This window comes from Acomys minous, assembly GCF_964271855.1.
Source record: "Acomys minous genome assembly, chromosome: 5".
Classification (NCBI taxonomy): domain Eukaryota; kingdom Metazoa; phylum Chordata; class Mammalia; order Rodentia; family Muridae; genus Acomys; species Acomys minous.
This window is the reverse complement of record NC_140494.1, coordinates 28,829,647-28,854,445: the sequence shown is the minus strand read 5'-3', so window position 1 is coordinate 28,854,445 and position 24,799 is coordinate 28,829,647. Positions and strand designations below refer to the sequence as shown.

At 37.3% G+C, this 24,799-nt stretch overlaps 1 protein-coding gene and 1 long non-coding RNA gene across 9 annotated transcripts in view; one reads left to right on the top strand and one right to left on the bottom strand.

The window, feature by feature from the left end:
* Nucleotides 1–945: 945 nt before the first annotated feature.
* The window catches only part of WAC (WW domain containing adaptor with coiled-coil), a 57,084-nt gene continuing 33,230 nt past the window's right edge, over nt 946–24,799 (bottom strand). For 6 of the 8 annotated variants that reach the window (XM_084781073.1, XM_084781072.1, XM_084781071.1 and 3 more), the window contains exons 5-14: nt 23,747–23,862; nt 22,920–23,032; nt 18,076–18,384; nt 12,554–12,799; nt 10,971–11,093; nt 10,063–10,211; nt 8,040–8,158; nt 5,887–6,073; nt 5,238–5,365; nt 946–1,929 (exon numbers count right to left, since the gene is read on the bottom strand). In XM_084781073.1, coding sequence (XP_084637199.1) covers nt 1,860–1,929; nt 5,238–5,365; nt 5,887–6,073; nt 8,040–8,158; nt 10,063–10,211; nt 10,971–11,093; nt 12,554–12,799; nt 18,076–18,384; nt 22,920–23,032; nt 23,747–23,862 — 1,560 coding nt within the window. In that variant the 3' untranslated portion in view covers nt 946–1,859. The remainder of the gene's footprint in view (nt 1,930–5,237; nt 5,366–5,886; nt 6,074–8,039; nt 8,159–10,062; nt 10,212–10,970; nt 11,094–12,553; nt 12,800–18,075; nt 18,385–22,919; nt 23,033–23,746; nt 23,863–24,799) is intronic. The other 2 variants (XM_084781076.1, XM_084781077.1) reach the window with 1 other exon arrangement.
* Nucleotides 12,820–17,246, top strand: LOC311597044. Its single transcript, XR_014779070.1, has 2 exons — nt 12,820–16,666; nt 16,803–17,246. It is a non-coding gene; the product is annotated as an uncharacterized lncRNA (long non-coding RNA).

Below are 24,799 nucleotides of genomic sequence, written 5' to 3'. Positions count from 1 at the left end.
TATGAACATTTCATCATAACACATGACATTTGTCTTTTCTTAACGTTTAAAAAGCACTTTTAAGAAACAAGGGGGAAGTGGGCTTCCAGTGTAGGGACACTCCTCCTCTTTCTCACCCCATCAAATCTGTGTTTCAGCAAACACCAACATCACTGTTTCACATTTGTAGATTAGAGAAAGTGTCAATGTTACCTTCTGTAGTTTAAGTATAATAATATAGTCCAAGCAAAGAAGTAACTTTTGGATTTCAGTATTTCAGAAAGTTAACATTGATTTTGGTGTAAAACAAAGACCAGCCCTTAGTAATGGTAGATCTGGAAGCATACTTCTGCCCCAACAATGGCAACAAAATTCTTACGTCAGATGTTACAATTTTCAAGTTAAAAGACGTTTTTGCATACAAAACTGCCTATGATTTGTTACAACACTGGCAGTGTCATGGTAAGGCCATATAACTAGTATTTTTAAGCAAACGGGGGAAAAAAAAAAGCCAAGGTAGTTTTATAGTAGCAATAGTTTCTTTTTTTATTTTAATATACTTTAGGAAACACTATACAAAGCTGAGTTTTCCCACCATTACGATGTAACAGCAGGAAACTCAATGACACAAACTGAGCATTTTGTGATGCTAAAAGCAGTAAGCACCAGACTTGAAGAGTTAGCTACACCACAGACAGCCTTCAAAATGAAGTGTCATAATAGCAAGACAGGTAAACCAGGTTGAACAAATGACACCACTTGAGAAGTGACTCCTAATTCTTGTTGAATTTCACATTCATTAAATATCTTTTACACAAATTATTGTTAATACGCTTTAAACAAAACTTCCCTTTAAGGAATCATTGTAATGAGATATAAATATTCAACAAGAATAGTTTTGATAAAGAAGCCCCGTGTTGTTCAAATTCTAGTATGCATTGACCGAAGGGAAAAAAAGTAACAAAATTTGTTTGTTTAAACATGTTTATTACAACAGATACAATTCACATCTGACTAGCTTTGTTTCTCCTTTCCCCTCCCACAACCATGTTCATTGGGCCACTTCCTTATATTTGAGCAGTCAATGTACTTTCAGCACACTTGCCCAGCAGTACTTTTAAGTCCATCCTTACAGGGTACAAATGGATTTCAATAATTTATACAAACGGGTTATGCTCGATCACTGCAACTTCCAGCTACTGTACACAGGAATGAGAAGGTTATAGAAAAGTGCCACAGAAACAGTGCCCTAAGAAAGGAAAGGGGGCACCTTAAAAAATGGATAAAATCAGGCCAAGGACTTCAGAGGGAATGGAACATACAGGGAACGAAAAGATTTCTTTGCAAAACAAATGGAGCAGCACTGCTCTTGATCAGGTGCAAGCGCTGATCAGTTGTCTCATGATATTTGTACACCGCTCATAAGGTTCAAAATCGTATCCTCAGACACAAGATTACCTGGTGCTTGCACTAGATTTTTGAAAATGTAAGATTTCTGAATGATAAATTAACCCCCCCAATTTTTTTTTAAAAAAGCTAATTTTGCAGACAGGTTTCCATGTAAAAGGCTAGGTATTTAGCCACCTCAGCATTGATTAGTTTCAGATGTCTAAGCTCTGTTACACATGGCTTCCCATGGCTTCACTCTACAAAACATATTTACAACGTGAAGATACATCTACAAGAAATCTACATTTCAAGGGTTTTACAAATCAATCTTGTCTCTCTCCCCTGAATTGACTCTCACAGACCCCTGTCCCCTTGTCATTTTATTTGCCCAGCTTAACAGTCCACAGTCTACTTAAATGCAGCTCAAAATGTTTTGAGTGGGCAACAGATTTACAGTTCCTGTATGAGATCATGTGCAATTGTTCACATCTTCAAACCATGAAGGAATTCTGATTTTTTAGCTTTTCGAGTTCCTTAATTTGTTGTCTCAAAAATAGTATCCTGAAAAATAGAAGCAGATATTAAGATTTAATATAAGTGAATAACTAGCTATACTTAGTTTATAGTTAAGAACATTCAACAAATCATACATTAAAATACTGGAAAAGCTAGAAATTAATTGCCCAGTAATTTTTCAGTATTCACTTTAAATATACAGAATGTATAAGCATTTAAAAAGTATGAGGAAAAGCTATCTTGCATTTATTCTTGTTTATAATATTGTTAAGATTAGGATTCAACAGACAAGAGGCCCATAAACTACAAAGTAATTACTATAGATACATAAAACTGGTGCCAAATAAAATGTTATTTCAAAATTGTTAATTGAAAGATTTTTGAATGTAACATCCAAGTTACTCATCACACACTGGAGACATGCAGAGAAATATCACGCTATAGGCCATAAATACATGCAAATATATCAATTAAAAACAAAAACCAGCACTACAAAGGTAACTCAGGGCAGGATGAATCCCTAGAATTAGTCCTTAGGCATTCTTTCATCTATAACTTTAGACTAGAACACTGGAGTTGACACACTGACACACACACACACACATTTTAAAAGAGGAGAAAGCCACAAATCCTACTGATAATTACAGATTTAATAGGATCTCTTCTTATCTGAATGACAGTATTTACTGCCTGTACTAACACTGATTCATAAACAGACAATATCTGACCAGGGACACTGTTTTAAGGTATCTTAACAACTGAAAATTAGGTGCCTAGCTATTACACCATTAATGTTGTTTGAGGGTTAGAGAAATTTCCTAACCAAGCCTTAGAGGAAGAATTACAGCTGATATTAAAAATAAACATCACTAGTTTCACAAAAATTATTTTTTAAAATTCTCAAGTTTTAACTATATAAATCACAACCTGATACACAATGTATGGTTTGTGGACAAGAATAAACTAAGTATGTCCTCTAAATCATGAGGTATATAGATAAGGTATAATACCACTAAAAAGTCTGCTTTCTTTCTAATGTATCTATGAAATATCAGATAAAGAGAATAAGAACGGGGGAAAAAACCACTAAGATCACAGATATACTATACTTGGCTAGACAATACAACATTGTTTTTGCTTACAAGAGATCTAAGAATATAAACAGTAACTGAAATTTTTAACTGAGCCAATTTTACCATGCAATGTATACATAATAACCTTAAATCAAAAGAGGCATTTCTAATTAGCTGCCAGCAATATCTTTTTTAAAGTGTCCTTTTGAAGCATAGTTATAAACCTAAGAGGAAAACCTCCAATAATGCCACCGTGAGTTCATGGGAAACCAAGATACCACAGCACTAAGTGGCAAAATACATTATAAAAATACTTCTAGAACATATGATTACAGATGATGAAGGCCTCAATTTTGACTGTTAAGTAATTCCCATAACTAATCCAAAACCAGGTGAACATCACCTTCCTGACGAAGACAATCCTGTGGTTCTTCCCATAAACTGCCTATTCGCATGCTTACCTCATTAGAAGTTGTTCACTCATGAATCTTTAGGGTTAAAAAACCGACATGACACCAACAAGGACATCCTAATCAAGCAACTGTCACATCAAATTACCAGACCTCTTACGTTAATTTAAATGAACACTTCCAACATTGGACTGCAGCGTACTTAGCTGAATGAGTCTCCTCATGCCCCTCCTAGTCTGACCCGCCTAGAGTGTGAAGCATCATCTTTTACAGTACAAACACCTATTACTCATACAGCCCCATTCTTGAGTACCAGACTGACCTTTACAGTATTGAAATGCTTTCATTCAGGCTATTCTCTTACTAAATAGCCCTAAGACAGGGATGGTGCTGGCAGTTCCACTATACTACAGATCCTGAACCCTCCAATAGGACATTGGCAAGTCAAAGTGTTTCCTTAAGTGAATTTAAAAAAAAAAAGGGGGGGGGCTGTATAATCACTAAGCTTTAGAAGAATTAATTTTCTTTCTAGAAAATTGAGTAATAAGAGTCATGCTAATTTTACTGTTAAAACCCAAGCTGGAAAAGCTATGAACTCAGTTAACACACGACTGGATAATATTCAAGGCATTAAATTAAGGGGTTTGCCACTAACCAGTTATAGGTAACTCATGGGGAGGAATCTTAAAATGTACCTCTAGTGGATATGGGCAGGGGGAAAACTCACTATTCTTTTTTTTTTTTTTTTTTTTTTTTTTAAAGAGTAATTTATTGTTATGATGAATACATTGCTCTGTCGGCATGTACACCTACAGGCCAGAAGAGGGCACCATATCACATTATAGATGGTTGTGAGCCACCATGTGGTTGCTGGGAATTGAACTCAGGACCTTTGGAAGAGCAGCCAGATGCTCTTAACCTCTGAGCCATCTCTCCAGCCCAAACTCACTATTCTTTAAAAAACAACTTGTTTCAGGAGCTAGAGAAACTGGCTCAGGCAAGAAAGCACTTCCTGCACAAATATGAAAATTTGAGTTTGTAGTCCCAAAAACCTATAAAAAGTCAGGTGGGACTACATGTATCTGTGATCCCAGTATTGGAGAGGACGAGGCAGGAGGACTTCTGAGGTTTGCTGGTCACATCTGACCTCTAAGGTCAGCGAGACCACATCTCAAAAGCACAAAGTGGCAAGCACTTGAGAAGACATCAGATGTCACAGAAGTAATAATCATTATATTGTTTTTTACGTGCTGGCTTTTTTTTTTTTTGGGTTGTTGTTGTTGTTGTTGTTGTTTTTCAAAGATTTGTTATGCATATACAGTGCTCTTCCTGCTTGTACTCCTGCAGGCCAGAAGAGGGCATTAGATCACTAGACTGTTGGGAGTCACCATGTGGTTTCTGGGAGTTGAACTCATGACCTCTGGAAGAGCAGTTAGTGCTCTTTACCACTGTGCCATCTCTCCAGCCCCGTTCACGTGCTGTTTAAGCTATTATTTCAAGTGTCCTGAGTCTTCCCTTTCATAAGGCAGGCCAGTTCCTAATCACAAAAGCAGGAAAATGGAAAACAGTTCAAGAAAATTCAGAAAGTAACCATTCCCAATGCAGGTGATACTGTTCATCTCACGCTATTAAAAGCCTGTAGTAAGACTGGAAGACGGAAACTGATCCATGGACTGCATGCTGCTTTGCCTAAAAGATCATCAGTCAGGAACTCATCACCTGATTTGGATATACCTGCTGATCTTTTTTTTTTTAAACTTTTGTTTCTGATATGCTGATTAAACTCAACTACTCAAAACCAAAAACTATTGTGTGTATTATAATATACATATATATTATATGGAAATACATAAGTCAGTGAAAAGCTTACCTCTGCTCTCGCAAAGTTGCTTGAATTTCACATACTCGAACTAAAGACCTCAAATTTTTTAATTCAGTACATATTTCTGACATGTGAACACTTCCCATATTATGGGCTTCTTCACGCAATCTTGATGCCTTTAGTTAAAGAAATAAGGTCACATAAAATATGAGCATAAAAGAACATAAAAGAATATAAAGATTTACATTGAAAGTACAGAAGAAAACTTTTCCATGTATAAGAACAAAAGCTTCTACAATGGTGTAAAGTGATTTGTTCTTTTCCTTTGGGGTTCTTAAAAATATATGGTTTCAGCCAGGCATGGTGGGGCCTTTAATCCCAGCACTCGGAGGCAAAGGCAGGCAGGTCTCTGTGAGTTCAAGGCCAGCCTGGTCTACTAAGTGAGTCTAGGACAGCCAAGGCTACACAGAAAAGCCCTGTCTGTGGAGTGGAGGTTGGGGGATGGGGAGGGGAGGGGAAGGTTTCAATCAGATGTCTTTAGTCCATACCTGTCATCCCAGCACTCTAGCAGAGGAAATGACATTAAATTCCAAGCCATCTTCGTGTTTACACATAGAACGGGGGGTGGGGTGTGATGGGGTGGGGGGTGGGGGGGGAGGAAGAGAGGGAGGGAGGACAGGAATAGGGAGAGCTGTACCTGTTTCTCTGCATGGTCTGCAGGCCACCCCTGAACATGTTTTATGAGATTATCATTGAAGTGAGCTGCTAGAGTCGGTGTCAATGAGCACGCGGGCCGAGCAGATGCATTCTGTGGCACAACAGCTGCAGTTGATGCGTTACTACTACAAGTATGATTTGGACCAGGCGATGGACTTCTCTGACTGCTGCAAGAGAAACAGAGAGTGTATAGAGTGCTTCAAAGTAAGTTCTAGATGGCACGAAAAAATCCAAGAGAACAATGTATATCAATTTTAAAATATCCTAATTCTTACACACAAAAAAAGTTGTTGTTTTTTTAAATTGTCAAATAGAATTGCTGGTCCAAAGTATATCATGTATTACTCAATGCACTTTTAAGAAAAGAGTCTTTGGGGGCTGGAGAGATGGCTCAGTGGTTAAGAGCGCTGCCTGCTCTTCCAAAGGTCCTGAGTTCAATTCCCAGCAACCACATGGTGGCTCACAACCATCTACAATGAGGCCTGGCGCCCTCTTCTGGTGGGCAGGCATACATTGAAGGTAAAACACTATTCTTAAATAAATCTTAAAAAAAAAAAAAAAAGAGTTTATTTAAAACTGAAACTCCAAATGACAGCTCAACAGTTGACCTCAGAACAAACACAAGGCAAAGATCAATTTTTAACAGTTAAAATACAAGGCAAATGTGAATGTTTTATTGATGGCTAATTAAAAGGAGGTATGCGTCTGTTCAGTATCAAAATACTCTTGAATCAGAGGACAAAATACATTAAGGCAAAACACAAGCATTTAACTTAGGAATTGAGTGGGAACATTGATAAAATGAGACCAAAAGAGTGACACATTCACTCCATGGGAGAGTCAAACCCCTGACACTAGTAACGACACTCTGCTCTGCTTGCAGATAGGAGCCTCGGGTAACTGTCTTCTGAGAAGCTTCATCCAGCAGCTGGTGAAGGACTGAGGAATGGGAGGGGTCAAGGCCACAGGGAGAGAACTACAGAATCAATTAACCATGGGCCCCTGAGGGCTCAGACACTGAATCACCAGTACGTATGGACTGGGCCTAGATCACTACGCCTATCTGTAGCAGATGTGCAGTGGTCAACATGTGGGTCCCCTAACAAGAGAGTTATGGGCTGTCTCTGACTGTTGCCTTCCACTAGATCCTTTTCCACTAGCTGGGCTACCACGTCGTGGCCCCAGTGGGAGTGGATGCACTTACTCCTCGAAGGGGAGATAAACCTGTTTTTTAGGATCCCAAGTACCGGATCAGGAACAGTCTCGTGAGAGAACAGGTGAGGTTAATTCACTAGAACAGCAACCACCTCAGGAGTTTAATTATTGCCAGCTGCTTTGTGAACAGACTCTGGGAGGAGATATATAAATGAGCCAGAACTGGAGGTGGGGTGTTTTGGAGACTTGGGATAGTTTTGGCTGTTCGTTGCTGCACTTCAAGACGCTCCTAGAGAACCGCTCGAGGGAAGGGTTCGGGGCTCCGGCTCCTGCTGAGGTTCTGGGTTCTGGTTACCCCAGGTTCCAGCGGAAGAAATCCTGCGGCTCACGCCCGGAGAATCGTTCCTCGCAACTGTTATCCTTAAGGTTTTGTTATTGTGGCCATTAATCCTCATTTCTTATTGTTTTGGTTAGTCGGGTTATAAGTGACATAGGCTCGGTCACTAAGTTGTTAATAAAATATATTGGTTAAGAAAATTGAGCCTACAATTTCTGATGCAACTTCGGGTACCAGGGTGGGTTGATACCTCCTAGGGAGGAAAGGAGGGAGGGTGCTGATATTAGGCTGTAGAATGGTTAAATAAATAAAAATCCAACAAGCTGATTAAAAATTGTATTATTAATAAACACAGAAAGGTATAAACACAATATAACAATATGAGAGGTGATCTGTATAAGAAATGTCAGATTTCAAAATGTGAGCGCTTTCTCTATACTTCATCAATACTCTCAAAACTTCCAATAGGTTAAAAAGCAAATACACTGCCAAGCATGAAAACATGCATCATTACTGCATAAGCATCACACATTTACATTCTTCTGTGGATGAAGTACTATTATGTATGTCCTGCTCAAACAACACAGGATCCCATATTAAAAAAATAAATAAGGACTCCATCTCATCATACACCAACTAACCTTAAGCGCTGAAGACTTCGAGGAGAGACAGGCTCATGACCCTGCTGCTTGTCAGCAGTTACAGGCTGCTGTGTAGCAGAATGTGACACTGGTCCTTGCTTAACTACTGGAGTACTAACCTAAAATGTTAAAATATGGTGAGATATCACACGGGCAAAACTCAAGAAAATTAGCTAAACAAAAAATTCTAATACCGATGACATTCCACATGAGTTAACAGAGTTGTCAATTTGTTTCATTGTGTTAATACTGGTGACTCAAACATTTTTTTGGTTATACATATAGCCACACATCTAGTTAACAAACACAAAATTAGCAGTTTTCAGACAGTCAAATTAAAGTTGCTTTGTGTGGTGTATGCCTTTGCCCATGACGGTGTGGAATAGACATTAGACCCTTGGAGCTAGTTCTAGATTATCTGTGGCCACTCAAACTAAGCGCTGGGATCCAAACTCCCATCACACTCCAGTAACTACTCTTCTGTTTTTGTTTTTCTGGTTTTTCGAGACAGGGTTTCTGTGTGCAGCCCTGGCTGTCCTGGACTCACGTTGTAGACCAGGCTGGCCTTGAACTCACAGCGATCCATCTGCCTCTGCCTCCCAAGTGCTGGGATTAAAGGCGTGCACCATCGTGCCCAGCCCAGTAATTACTCTTAACTTAGTCATCTCTGACCCAAAAGTTAAATTTTGACCCTTTGGTTCTTATAAAATACCCTATAGTAAAAATCATGAAAGCACATTACTAACATAGGCAGTAGAAACTATTATTCAGCAGCTTTCTAATACAGCATTTCTCTTTATGAATTCTATAAAATTACATTACTGGGACACAGATTTCAAACACATATCAACACATATTTACAAGTATTATGGTATGTGTAGGTGTATTCAATTTGAGAAATCATTAAAAAAAATGTCCTACAGATAGAACAAAAGGTGCATGGCTGAAAATGGAGGATAAACATCTGAACACAGACACATACACAAGTACATATACACACACACTCAGATGTACTAGACAAAGATATATATATATTGCACACACACATATATTCAGCTTTCCTAGACAAAAAGGTTAATTCTCAGAAAATTTCCCTTTTATATTATATATCTTTATATATATATATATATATATAAAAACAAGGCCAACAGCAAGCTCTAAATCTCACTTAAGAGGTAGAATATCTTAATTAAAAAAAAAAAAAAGGTGGGGAGATGGCTTAATGGAAAAAGCCCTTCCTATACAACAGAGACCAACACAAGGACTCATACTCCCAGAACTCACTAAGTGCCTGCCTATCATGGTAGCCAAGCTAGCCTGACTATATTTATTCATAATCTCTGGGTTTAACTGAGACACAGCTCAATAAATAAAGAAGAGAAAAATTAATGACTCTACATGTGTGTACATGACCCTACACACATAAACATTAAAGAAAGCCATTTATCGTCAAGATCCAAGTATGTGATATTACATTCCTGGTATATTTTACAACTGAGTTCTAAGTAGGCATTTATAGAAGGATTTTCTTTCCTAAATACAGCCATTCATGCTTAGTAAAATGGCCTCTGAATTCAGAAGGAGCTTCATTTCTAATTCTGACTCTAGCACAAAAACTGTATTTGTGTAAAAATTTAGTTTTATTAAGTGAAACAAACAACATGTGATTATCCGGCAAAAACTTTAAAATGTCAAATCCTTATGAGAAAAGCTGGTTCTCTTTCAAAAATAAAATTGTGACAGAAAAAGAGTATCAGGCTCTGAAGAAATTTGATAAATATTCAAACTCTCCCACAGACCTTGTTTATACATAATTCCAGGTCACCAATCCCAAAAACAATCAGGAATGAGTCTGAGTACACACAGATTCAAGTCTGCTGGCAGCTAACCCATCTAATGCCAGCCGCTGTCACTCATTCCAGCACTACCTCATTCTCAAAGGGCATCTCCTGGGAATACAGATTCTGAAATGTCAGCATTGCTGAAAGCTAGCCATTCTCACAGTTCTTACAAAATGACATACCTTTGGCTGTGATGAAACAGGTGGAGTACTAATCAAAGGTTTAATAGGGACTGGGTTAGTTTGAGGTGTGCTTATTCTTGGAGACACATAGGATCTCGGGGATGAAGCATCAGATGTTAGAGACATTGGAGACTGATTAGATGGTTGGGCTGTAAAAGAATGATGTAATTAATTTCAAGTGACCCCATACACTTTGTGTATGTAGTGAGCTTGCTATGCCACTCCACACACTGCAAAGATATACAGTTGAATTCTATCTCAGCATCTGATTCCTCACTGAGGAACAAAGTTTCCACTGAGGGCAACCTTCCCTCCTTCTCACCTTGGAAAGCCAAGCCCGAACCTATTCTCAACATCCTTAGTTCATATTAAACTGTCCAGTCTCTTGCCTTGTGAGACTAACCAAAGGGCTATGGGCCTCTACCACGAACCTCTGCTCTGCAACATGCTATGTCTGCTATTGTTTGTGGGCTTTCAGAGAGACCCTTGTACTGCTGCATCTTTCCTTCTGCATACATTGAGGAGAAACACAACTACCTCAAAGCCAAGTTATTTCTGCTTCCTCTAGTCAAATATCACCCAACAATAATCAAAACAAAGATCTAACTCAAGTACATGAGATACTTAAAAAAAAAAAGACTGAAGGTATACTATAGTTTGCCTTTTTGCTCTTGAGTAGAATTTCATCAATAATTTACATTATGATTAAAATATGACATATTGCAAATAAATTAATACAGATAAATAACAAAGTCTAAAGTGAAGAAAAGATACCTGAGAGCATACATATTAAGTCAAACAAAATCATCATAACAAATATTTCCTCAAACTAAAAGCAAACTTTCCCTTAATTTCAAGACAAGAGAGAAAGACAACTTGATAAGTAACCTAAGAAGAAGGAGGAATACCTTGTGTAGACAGCTGGGCAGCTTGAGAAATGAGAGAGGTGATGTTGAAAGCAGATGGTCCAGCAGTAAGAAACTTGTGGATGATAGACTGTAGGGAAGCTTGGGTTACAGCTGCTGTAAGAACTTAGAACATTCAAAGTCCAGTCAAAATCAAGTTCATCTTGCAACTTGGAATTCATAGATAGCAAGTGGTAATAGTAAAAAGACAAACTGGTTTCTATAATTTCCAAACTGAAAGCTTGGCACACAGAGTAAATTAATGGACATGAAGACTTGAAATAGTCAGAGGAGAGACCAGGTTCACAATGAAGGTAAGCCAATTATCTCCTTGACTCTGGTAATGCTGCCAAGGTATGTTAAGAATAGCAGGGGCCTATGCAAGTTAGTGCTCCAGACAACATTTTTGGCACTCCACTGGGGGGGGGGGGGGGGGAAAGCTGCTATTTCACATTACTGGTGTTGTGTTGTGTTTTGTTTTGTTTTGTTTTTTCCAACAAGCTGACCAATAAAGCCCTGTACACCAACAACACTCACCATGCTTTCTAAGGGGATACCAAAACAGCAGGAATACCACGCCTAAAAATGCTTCTTACAGATGGTTTTATATGATTTCAGATTGCTTGTATAACACGTTTACCCATGAAAATAAAGAATTACAGCTATCTTATTTTAGTTGAAATTAACAACCATGTTTTCTAAAGGGATACCAAAACAGCTGGCACTTACGAGTACCATGCCTACGAATGCTTTTTACAGGTGGTTTTATATAATTTCATTTACCCATAAAAATAAAGTATTACAGCTATCTTACAGAATAAAATTAAAATATCAAAAAGTTGGAACACCAAACCAAACACTTGAGAAGGCTCTACCTTTTGGATGAATAAAAAATCACTTAACACTACTACTAGAAGAAAATGCACAAACAGAGATGAGATATACCTATATTTTTACAATTTAACATTTGAATTTTAATGGTTTCAAATTTAAACCAGATCCATTTTTGCTCAGGTTTCTGAGGCGATAGTCCAAATACTTTAATCAGTACCAAAAAACAAAACAAAACAAAAAAACAAAACCAAAAACCCTCAAACCAGATTCATGTGATTAAGCAGACAAAACAAAAACACTACTAAACTAATAAAAACAAATCAAGACACCTACCAGCAGTTTTACCTAGTATCTACTTCTCAGAATTTCTACGATCTTCTTATTAACAGACTTGAAAACTATACACAAGGGTCAGTCAGGCAGTGGTGGCACACGCCTTTAATCCCAGCACTCGGGAGGCAGAGGCAGGTGGATCACTGTGAGTTTGAGGCCAGCCTGGTCTACAAAGTGTGTGCAGGGCAACCAGGGCTACACAGAGAAACCTTGTCTTGAAAGGGGGATGGGGAAGAAAACTATACAGAAATACTAACTCAACTATACGACGAAGGGCACCAGAAGTGTAATATTAAAGAAGGAAGCTCCAACATAAATTTGAAAAGAAAATCAAGAATCATTCCTTGAATTAAGAATTTTATAAGTAGCTTCGTGTAATGCAGATAATAATGCTCAAAACTATAAGCATGGCTATTTACCTTCATTTATTTTGGATATGTCCACATTAGAATTATTAAGCTGTAGCGTGGCTTGCAGAGCAGGAAGCAACTGTCTGAGAAGATTTGGGTCCTGAAGTAATGGAGGTATTGGTGATTGTGGAACAGGAGAAACAGGTACTGTCGAAGCAGATGTTGGAGGTGCAGATGTAGGGTTCAGGCCAGAGGCTGAGGATGTGGAAGGAGTTGTGCAAGAATGTGATACTGATTTGTCTCCTGGAGCGGATTCTAAGTGAAAAGGAAACAAGGCTCAAAAAAAAAAAAATGCCTCATCATCAATAACTAAACCAACAATATCACAGTAACATCTTGTATGTGTTACACACTTAAAACACAAACTGTATTTGGCTATCACGTATTGAGATAATTTTACAGCCCTATATTTCAGTGAGAAAATAGAACATGAAAAATTCTAATTGTATAAACTTATTAAAAATATGACAATCTTCATATATGATTTGAAAATCACACGCTATATGGCTATGCCCCAAGCACACATACAAAAAATGTGATGGAAGATAACAAGGCTACAGGATTTAATTTAGGTACCAAATCAAATAAGGTCAAAAATGCCTATGACCACAGCAATAACCAACAGACAATGGCCTTAATAGATAGGTATCAGGTAAGCACCATACCAATCATGACCAAAATAAGCTAAAAAATGTAATGAATGAAGAGACTTGGGACTTTTATGGTTATTTAAGTTGTAAAATTTTAGAATGAACATTATTATCTATAAACAGGTACTTTGAATAGTAAAAATAAAGGAGAATCCCATTTCCTAGTATTTGGGAATCAAAGATGTATGGCCATGTATGGAAAGCTGCCCCTTTTTATGTGTATATTCAATGTACCTGAACACAAAACACCAGCAGTGTAACCTGTATCGTATTTGACAAACTGAAAATATAAATCCTAAAGACTTTAAAATTATGAGTTAGGTGGGCTACATCAGTGAGACCCTGTCTCATAGTAATAGCAAACCAGATATGTTTTAAAGAATTTCTGAAGACAAGACTTCATTAAACAGAAAAAAAAATTATTATAGTGACAAAATTTATGCCTATATACTAGATTCTTATACAGCAACAGAAGCATTTACTTAACATTTCCAAAGGAAACTAAACCACACTGAATATAATTCTCTAGACAAGGTAAAGATATGCTTTCCTCCATGACCCGCAACTGCTCTTTACAGACTTCACAGACTGTGATACAGACACACATGTATTTATGCATTTGTGTATGTATACATTACATGAATATGCATACACATTCAATCACCACAACTAAGCACCATTATTTTAACTCAAAACTAGTAACAGTCAAGGTTACTACTAAGAAAGCAAAGAGAAACTGTTCCTTTTGTGGTGTCTAGTTCTATAGCACTAACCAAGGAAAGAGTTGTGTCTTAAGATAACAGCAGATGAGACCACTTAAAAATGTTCAATTTTCTAAAGCTACTAATAGCGTGAGAAAACTGTCTATGAACCGTCTATGAACATTTCCTAAAGCATCAATTCTCTACACAGCCATTTAAGAACCATATATATTTTATGACTGGTAAGGTTGTACATAATGAAACCAAGTGTATGATTCAAGAGTGCCACATGGGAATTATACTGTTAATTAATAATTTAGTTCTAGGAACTAAACCAGCAACCTTCATGGCCCCAGAGGAGCTAAGACTCTCTACAAGCTTGCTGAGTATCAGTCTTTTCACAATACCACTTCCATGGCCAAACAACCAGGAATAGTACCTTTCTACTCTATAGATTCCAAAAGCTATCTTAAATGCTAATGAACTTATCAGCTCAGAAATACTCAAGTATTTTTCAAAGCTTGAGACCAGCAGATTGCCTATCACTTACAGCTTTGCTGCTATAGGTCCATATACATATGCAAGAAATGTTGCTGAAATGATAACAATTTCTCTTTAGGAAAATCTGTTATCTCCTACTGTGGTTTAATTTAAGAGTCTATTACACCTTATACTTATTTGAGTTCATTAAAATCTGTACAAATTGTAATTGGTAACTTTCTCTATTATCTCATCCTTTTAAAGCACTTTTCTTTTACTTTCTTCAGAAACAAATGTTATATTATTTATTACATGAGTCATTACATCAGTACATACAGTTCATACAGTACATACATTATGCTCTCCTTTCATTGTCATAACTGATACCTAATAGGCAGGGTATTATTGGCGAAGGTACAAAAAGTTTTCGGTTTTGTTTGATGCTGCTATGTCTAATCAAAAGCTTTGAAATATAAGAACTTAAAAATTCTTCCATGTTGCTTTTACACAAAATAAATGAAACTCAGCAAAAAATGACATCATAAAGAAATACACGGGAAACAGAATGTAAATCATGACTTAAAGCTATGGAGGGCTTAACTTCTAATTTTTTAGTAGGTTTGTTTTTACTGAGAATAGATCTAGCTAGTTTTGTGAGATCAGTTGGTCTCACTATTTATGGGTCCATAGGGCACACTTTCTGCTCTGACTTGAGTATAGGTTGCTGTAGTATACTTTTAATTCCAGGGCTCAGGGGGCCAGGCAGAGGCAGATGATTTCTGAGTTCCAGGCCAGCCATATTGACAGTGGCTCCACCAAAAAAAAAAAAAAAGCAAAACAATGTTTGTGCCTGAGTGCTAGCTCTTAATAGACTACTTACCAGAATCGCTTTAATTATGTAATTTGCACCATAATGCAGAGCAGAACACATTCCCCTTTTAAACTATATGTTCAGAAGAGAGTAACATCTCTCCTTCCTTTGTGCTTTACTTGAAAATTGCTGCCTTGTAGTTCCAGCTATCACCAGAAGAGGGAGGAAGTTAAGAAATATGTTTTACTGCTAACTTACAAACTATTCCACAGAAAAACTTTCTAACCCACACTTTTTTGGTCTGAATGGCAAGATTTTAAGACTACTTGGGCAATAATATTAATCAATTCCATGTGGTATCCTAACAACAGGGCACACAGACACATGGAGGTGAAATATTTATTTCTTAACAAACAGCAGAAAAAAACAAATGGTAAGGTGACCACAGCTGCTGCTCAGCCTAGGCACGTGCATAAGCATACACAAATGTCTGCAACTGTTACTTTCATTCAACTCAGAACACCTACACATTACTATGTATTCAAGTAATGAATGGGTATAAATATAGCTCAGTGGTCGGGGGAGAGTTGCTTATGTTTGAGGTGTCCGGTTCAATTGCTAGGACCTTTTAAAAAGGGGGAGGTGGCGGGGTGGTGGTGGTGAACTGGGAGTTAAGCAACATTTGCAACTTTGAAAAGATTTTCTTAAACTGCCACACTGAAAAGAACATTCACAACTGTATGTCCTCAAAAATACTTTCTTCTAATTTGATTATTTTTCTTTCAACCTCTTTTCCCCCCATCGATCAAAGTGGTATTAAGTGTCTAACATAGTGAAAACTACCAACTTGTAAACAGCAAACAAGCATTTCTGGTATATTCCTTGCTCACATTATGAGCAATTACTTTCTAATGTTCTTTTTACAAGGTTGTTTCCAGTATACTTTTCAAATGCCACCAAAAATGTAGGGAAAGATAAGCATTTTTTGAAATTTTTGAAATCTTAAATTGACCAAATGTGAACTAATTAAACTTACTTTATAATACAGATTCAACAATTATTTGTCTTTCTGAACCAATCTCTCAATTTTTATGAAGATATTTAGTATCCTTAAAAGTATTTTAAAATAAGGATCAGGAGGCTGAAGCTGATCCACGTCAGGCAGTTAATGTCCTTTTTATGTCAGCAACAAAAGGCCATTACTGCCTACATACCTACTAAGTCCAGGCTCCTTTATATTCTACCTAGTGTGGGGACACTGTAATACAAAATAAGGAATTTTAGACTAAGTGACTGACTCACCAGCATATTAATAAATGATGATCTGCTCCATTTCTGAACTAAATTGTTAGCTATGGGACTTACTTGTGCTAAGAAGTCACATGAAATCTATGATCTATCCGCTTCTACCGATGCTTTGAGATAGCAAAGTAAAACAGGTCATACTTTTACTTACAAATGAAAACCTTGCTAATTTAAAGTCACTGGACTCTTCTAATGTGGGCTTACTTGACAAACAGTAAGGTACAAGGGCTCACATCTGCTGCTTGTTTTGTGATTTGACAGCTCTAGGGAGGACTTTATAACTAAAAGGGACTTTAGAGCAATTCAGAAAGGTCAGTGGGTACTACACTTCATAAACATTTTGGTTTCTGGTATATCAATATTTGTCTATTACTTATTTGTGTAAGACAAGCTAACCAAGAAACATCCAATGTCACCTGACAGGTATGTACACACACACACACATACACAAAGTAGAATACCAAGTTGACCCCTTTGTTTCACCCTAACACCAACATTACTTTCTGGAAGTGATGAGGTTCAAGTTTGCCCACACTTCTATCCCCCAAGTAAACATACACTACTTCTCTCAAGTGATATGGCCACATTAAACAGATCTACACCTACTGTGAGGCCCTTTAACTAGATGCACCACACATGCATTCTTCTCTCATTACAAGTACATTTTAAAGCAATGGCCAAAGGAGGCTTTTCTCCAACTCTAACACATTCATTACCACTACTGCAGGTGCCCTGTCCCACCATATACACATATATAACACAAATGTCTTAGTGTTTGTCAAGGCAAAAGGGCAGAACATCACTGAGAGACAATCAACCAAAGATCCTGCTCGTCCATCATTTAATACAGCACTCTACCACTGACCAACTGATCAACCCGATATGGTGAGTCACCAATTTCTAATACAGATGTAATTAGGATTATTTTCAGATTCCCTTCTATTTCCTCAGATTAAAAATTATCTCCTGAGCTTCAAGCTTCAATTACGAGGGCTTACGCATGGGGATTTTTCATGTTGCCAAGTAGCTGTTGGCACATGTCAACTCTTTGAGCATGCTAAGGTTGTATGAAGGGAATTTGTGTTGCAATGTTTGCTTCCACTTCTCAGATCTGAGGTCTAACCAGAAGTAAGGGCTGATCCCTTCTATTTTCTGCCTGACACCTTAGTTTTCTAATATACAAGTTGAGGCCAGTAACTGCTTACTGTGGAAAACCATGCTTTAAAATGTCTTCAAGAGAAAGCAAGAGATCATCTCCCAAGTAATGATAATATCCACAAAACTAAAAAATGTTTGCAAGTCAGAATGGACTTTGGTATCTGAACTTGACATGCCACTGAAATCATCACTAAGTGCTATGAACTAATAAATACTTGGTTTCAGTGTCAAAGCAAAAAACAAGAAATAAAATGTAAGTTGAGAATAAATTAAAAGAAAAATCCAAACTAATTTTAGACCTAAATCTACCTAACAACACTCTAACAGACTGAAAAAGAATTTTTAATTAAGAGTCTTATTTGAGCCAAAGGAAAGAATATTTTACAACTATAGTTCAACGTGCAGCATCTAGTAGTAACAGCATACCTTTTCTCTCTGTTTTCTGTGCAGGGACAGAAGCTGTGGGTGTAGGCAGTTTTGATAAAGTAGATGCTCCATTAGCATCAAATGATTTCTTTGGCTGGTGGTCAGACTGAAGAGTAAATGGACTAGAAGGAACAGTGCTTGGGGTAGCGGTTGGATGAACCACTGGTTTGATGGGGTGCTGTACTGGCGTAGAGCTACTGTGAGTCTCTGCTCTTGGCAGTCTGTAGTCTTTGTCATTGTGTCTGCTTGTTTGAGACAAAATATTCTGTGGGAGCAAACTACTGGCATCGCTGGAATGCTTGTCTTCCACTGTAGTTCACAGTTCGCAAAAGAGATGTTGGAATGACAGAAGGAGGAAGAAAAACAAATGCTGTTAGAATCCTGTCATGAACATTGACTAATTGAGCAACATACCTGTACTTATTTTACTTTTCATAAAACTGCAAGCCAAGTTAGTGGCTGCAATATTTACAATGGCATAGAATGGCAGACATCTATCAACTACAAAAGAACACTGGCTTCATTAAGTTCAGATTTTTGAATACTAAAGCAACTACCTAATGTGGGTTCTAAAGTGTTTTACTGTAGGTGCTTCAGTGATATAAGACGGTTTAACATATACTGAATTGTGTGTCACATACAAAACCAGTAAAGTATTTTAAGTAATAACCATATTTCATATGTCATTCTGAAAATGGAAGTCCAAGGCATGTATTATGCAGACAGAAGCATGTAAATGTGCTTATCTCCAATAGTTACATCAGAAGCATTTGAGCTCAGAAAATAAGTGTAGGACATAGCAAAAACTCTGTCAACAATTTAAATTCTAGTACTTGGCTTCTACAAAGCCAATACAAAATGAGGAAATATTTTTACTTTAAAAAAAAAACAAACACTCTAATATTCCTAAGATCCACCCAAGAAAATAAGAAACACTCTAAGAATGTGACATATCATGACAGTTTTTACAAAGAATGTCCAATGGTGAGTGTGTCTTTTCCTCATCCAAGGCTCTTCTAACTCTTGAGATCAAGAAGATACAAAGAGCAGACTTCACAATCTATAAGTCAGTTTTCAACTTGTCACTATACAACTACCATAGTTCCCCCAAGACAGCGGCTTACCACCAAAAAGCCCTCAATTGTTTTGAAACAAACTCTCCAGTAACCTAATACATGCACTCAGTATGATATACACTGTGTCAATAACAGATTCAACTATGACAGTGGTATATATCCAAAATCTTATACAGGCACATCAATAAATTTCTGGCATAACAAAACTAGAATCTTTTTCTAGTTTCTCCCTACAAAGAAGTTATTACTAAAACAGAAACTTTCAAAGACAGGCACATCAGAAATAACACCATGCCTAACCTTACCATTTCATTACTTACAATTTTTATTTTCTTAACCTAGAAAATTCTCCCTTAGTTGGATATAGCTACAAGCAAAGCACATAATGGTCAAAGTGTTCAGATTCTAGAACTAGGGAAGATGGAGCTCTATCTGCACTTCTGCTCCACAGGCATTTCTGAATGCCGTGGTTGGAGGTGTGTGACTAGCTACAGCCTCTCCAGCAAAGGATTTCCTCGCCCAAAATGTCACTAGTGCTATAAGGAATCCAAATTGAGATTTCTCTAAGCTTAGAGGACTCATGCTATTCTGTGAAACAAAAACAAAAACAAACAAACCAACCAAAAACAAAACAAAACAAAAAACAACAAAAAAACAGCTAAAATCAAAAGAAAAACTTTATCCTCGGTTTCAGACTGTGATAACATTTCCACTATCTCTCTCTCTCTTTTTTTTTTTTTGTAAGAATCTTCCCACTCCTTTCATTTTTTGAAGGGAAAACATTCAGGCATTATTCTACCCAAATGCTAATTAACACCTAACAGTTTGTCAAAAATTAAATGGAATACTTATCTTGACTACAGCACCTTATATAACTTAATGGAGAATTTCAACAGGAATAAAATCCAAGATAGCAAAGTTCTTTCTCCATCATTGCTTAAAACTTTAAAAATAAGGGGGAAAAAATATACACACAACCATGACTCCCACCACAGACTGACTTATCATTTGCACAGAGTAAAAGGGCAGGTAAGAATCAGAAGAGTGTGAAATGGCTAAAAACCAGCTAATATTCAATACAGCAGACTACTTAGGAATGGTATGACGCAGAATGTACAGGCAGTTATTTAACAAATGCAGACTCATAAGCAAATCCCTGAAATACTATTCAATAAGAAATGGGCTAAAACAGTGAATAATCACATTTTTGGTTCTAAATATAGACATGTCTAATTCTATACACATTATGTGTAGTAAATAAAGCGCGTACCTGAAAATGATTAGAAACTTAACATTCTAACTTTTTTTATACGGATACACCTGTTTGCTTCTTTAGTACAGTAATTAAAGGAGTGTACGGCCAAATCAGACTTTTCTAAGTTTTAAAACTATAAACAGGCCTTACTAAATCATCAACAATTTAGATTTTGAAAACATGACACTTAAAAAACACACAAAAATTTCCCCTCCCTTTAAAATAAATCTCTTAGCATTTACCTTTATAAACTTTAACCCTAGAAGAATGGCTTTAAAAGATTAGTACAAAAAAACTTTAAAAACTGGAGAACAAAAAATATATACAGCCACAAATCTATTGACTAATTGCACATCAGGAATTCAGTTAAGGAGCAGATACAAATCATACAGTGGGAATTGATGAAAACAACCCAACATTCTTAGAAAACAGGAGACACAGGCCTCTCTTTGGGAACTACTAGTCTAAGCCTACTCCACCTGGTCCAATTCAGTACCGTCTAATTCTAGGATCCAGTTCACAGGCACAACGGTTTTCCTTCTTGTTTATTTTAGATGTTCTTTTCATGCCCACGTGTCACTCATCCATGCTCCCTGCCAACTAACTGAACAGGTGACAATAATTAAAATATGCTATTTAATTTAACTGTATGCTTCAATATTAAAACCCTGGCTCCTTTTTGTTTGGTCAAAGTCAGTTATTTGAGACAAAGGGCAAGACAGGGATTATACTCACACTTTTTTGTCCTAAAATACCATGTTCTGTAATTCTCTAACTTAATACATTAAATCAGTCACTGAAACTAAGTATAATTTTACTCATATTTTGTTTTTTTGTTTCAAGACTTAATATTTATACAGTGTTCTGTCCACATGTGTGCATGCACGCCAGGAGAGGGAACCAAGTCTCACTATAGATGGCAATGAGCCACCACGTGATTGCTGGGAATTGAACTCAAGTACTCTGGAAAAATAGATCTCTGAACCCTCTCTCCAGTCCTTACTCATATTTAAAGACGTAATGTAGCTATTCTCTAACTGCACTGTAAGTAAGTTTTCCCATTAAGGATCAATACTCCTTATTGAAAATCAATTATACACATCAGTAGATATATATCAATAAAGCATTAATTATGGTATGACCACAATTTATCTTACAGACCAAGGGCACCAAGGGTTGAAGAATAGTTTGAAAGATTTTAGCTGGGCGTGACAGTGCACACCTTTAATCCTGGCACTTGGAAGGCAGAGGCAGGTGATTTCTGTGAGTTCAAGGCCAGCCTGGCCTATACAGCGAGTCTAGGTAAGGCAAGGCTATTAGCACAGAGAAACGCTGTCTCGAAAAAAACAAAAGCTGAAAGATTTTAATGTCTCTGCAAAGCCTCAGTACACAGCTTATACAGATCTCTACACACAGCAAGTACAGATAATGGTGTTAGATCTTAATACTTTTGTAATATGCTGATAACACACTCACCAAATGTAAGCAGGGAGGGATGGAGGGAGGGAGATAGAGAAATAGAGCTAGATAGATAGAGGCAGGCACGCACACACACACACACACACACACACAGAGAGAGAGAGAGAGAGAGAGAGAGAGAGAGAGAGAGAGAGAGAGGGAGAAAGGAGCCTAGTATACATTATGTGAGCTCAGTACACAGGCAAAAGGCCTATCATGTAATTTATACCAGTGTTACTATCCTGATGTAATTTTTTTCCCTTCAGCTTTCAAGACAGGGTCTCTCTGTGCAGCCTTGACTGTCCTGGACTCACTTTGTAGACCAGGCTGGCCTCAAACTCAGTGATCCACCTGCCCTCTGCTGGGATTAAAGGCCTGCGCCATGATACTGGTCTCTGATGTGATTTTTCTAAATATGCTTTCACGTCATTGTAACGTCAAACAAAATCCAATTTTGGAGACCATCTATTTACTGATTGCTTCTCATTAGTAACAAAAATGACAGTAGTGCACTGGTATCAATGTGCATAGCTAGGACCCAATTATTTGTTAATAAAATTATAAGCTAATCCACTTTTTATAAATTGAAATCTTGGGGCTGGAGAGATGGCTCAGTGATGAAGACCTCCTCCAGAGGTCCTGAGTTCAATTCCCAGCAACCACATGGTGGTTCACAACCATCTGTAATGTGATCTGATGCCCTCTTCTGGCCTGCAGTTGTGCTGGCAGGCAGAGTACTGTACACATAATAAATGAATGAATGAATAAACAAATAAATACATCTTAAAAAAATAATAATAATTGAAATTTCCACTTTACCAATTCTGTACAGTGGACAGTGTGACTAGTGAGAGTCATACATACCACTATTGCACCCTGCACCTATTTACCTGTCCAGGAAAGAAACTGAGAGCTGAGGTACTATTCAGCATAAGAGAAATCATGTATATTTTCATATTAATTTATACATGTAGATGGAACTTATGGATTGGTAAATTAAAAGAAAAGATAGTAACAAATCAAACATACTGTTTCCAAAGATAACAAACACTTACTTCCACTGGTGAATCCACTAGTGGCTGCTGCTTGCATCACCTCTCTTCTGTAATCCCTGTCTTTTGGGAAACTATTAACTGCCAACTTATTTGCTTCTTTTTGTCGCTGTTCTCTAGAAGTAAAAGAGTAAAATAAACATCACTTTATGAGTAAAAATTACATTAAGTACCTGAGTCTCCGTAATAACTTTTCTTGCCAAATGTTCCACAAGACAGTATATGAAATAAAAGAAAGGAACATAGCTCGCAACTGAAACTGATCTAGAAGGTGGGATTCAGCAAACAGACAACTAAGGATTGCCAGCTGTTTAATACTACTAACTCCACAGCCTCAACTCCCAACAGTAAGTCTACAAATGGTAAAAGTTGTCATTATAAAGACTACTATTTAAAAATAGAATAAAGACCTCTATTACAATGTCACATGATAGATTATTAAGTATTCTATCAAATATATTTAGTATTTTCACAGGCCTCTACAGATGGCTGCCCTCATGTCCAAGAAATACTCTTACATGAAAACAGATCTAAGACATCAATACTAAAACTGAAAAAGAAATAAAGGAGTTTGTTTATTGTACAGAATCTAAAGATGGTGCTTAATGCCACAGCATGCTGACCTGCAGCAGAATTAACTAGGGAACATTGCTAAGTTAAAAGCAAGTATCAGCCGGGCGTGGTGGCACACGCCTTTAATCCCAGCACTTGGGAGGCAGAGGCAAGCCGATCGCTGTTGAGTTCGAGGCCAGCCTGGACTACAAAGTGAGTCCAGGGCAGTCAAGGCTACACAGAGAAACCCTGTCTCGGGGAAAAAAAAAAGCAAGTACCTTTCAATCCACTCTTTTGGTTTTTCCCACTGTGAAACTTCTGTGCGACAATTGTAGTAGTACTTTTTTCCAGATGAGCTAATATGCTCAGACCAGTCATCTGCAGAATCATAAGGCTTAAAAATACATTTTAAAAATTACAAAATGCCATTTAATTGACATGTAATATTAAAATTTCCATTAATTTTCATACCAACCATACATGAAACTCTGAGTCTATTTAATCTTTTATGCATAAGAGTATCTGTAAAGATTATAATGACTTTATTGGATATATAAAGAACATGAAATTATAAACATCTTGAATTTAGAAAGAAAGAATGGAGAAAGCAAGGTAGCAATATAGTTAGTTCTGCAACTAACACTACTCTTTCAAACTTCTTGGTTGATCCCATGCAGATACTTGATAGGGCAAGTAAAATCATGATGAAATAAGAAAATATGACTGAACTATGTCTAGGAATTTTAAAAGGTAATAAGGTAAACTGGGCGCAATGGTGGCATGCATGTAATCCCAGAACTCTCTGAGTTCAAGACCAGCCAGGGCAGCCCAGGCTACACAAAGAAACCCTCTTTAAACAAACGAGCCAACAACAACAAAAGGCAGGTTAAAAGTAAGTACCTGTTTCACCAACCCTAAGGTTGGTATCTGGAAATGCTCAAGAATTTTTGTTTTAGCTCTTCCCTTTTGAAACAACATTCTGTACCACAAAATACAGGCTCAGCGCTTCTTTTACCAGAAGGCTTGCTGGGGAAGGTGCAGGGAAGTGGGGTGTGCAAAACAAACAAACAAACAAACCCAACCCGACAGTGTTAAGCAAATGTCTGTTTACATTTGGGCAACCTCCAAAAATCCTGACCAGCACCACAACATGTAGTCCCCACTGGATCCCACCAGACAACAGCCAGAGCCCTAAAGTACACTGCTCTACAATACTATCAAATCTCAGCTTGTATAAGTGCAACATCTCGTGCTATAAAGCAAAACACTTTCCCAATGGCAAACTAGTAATCAAGTAATGGAGTAATTTAAAGATACCAATGTGCAATGGC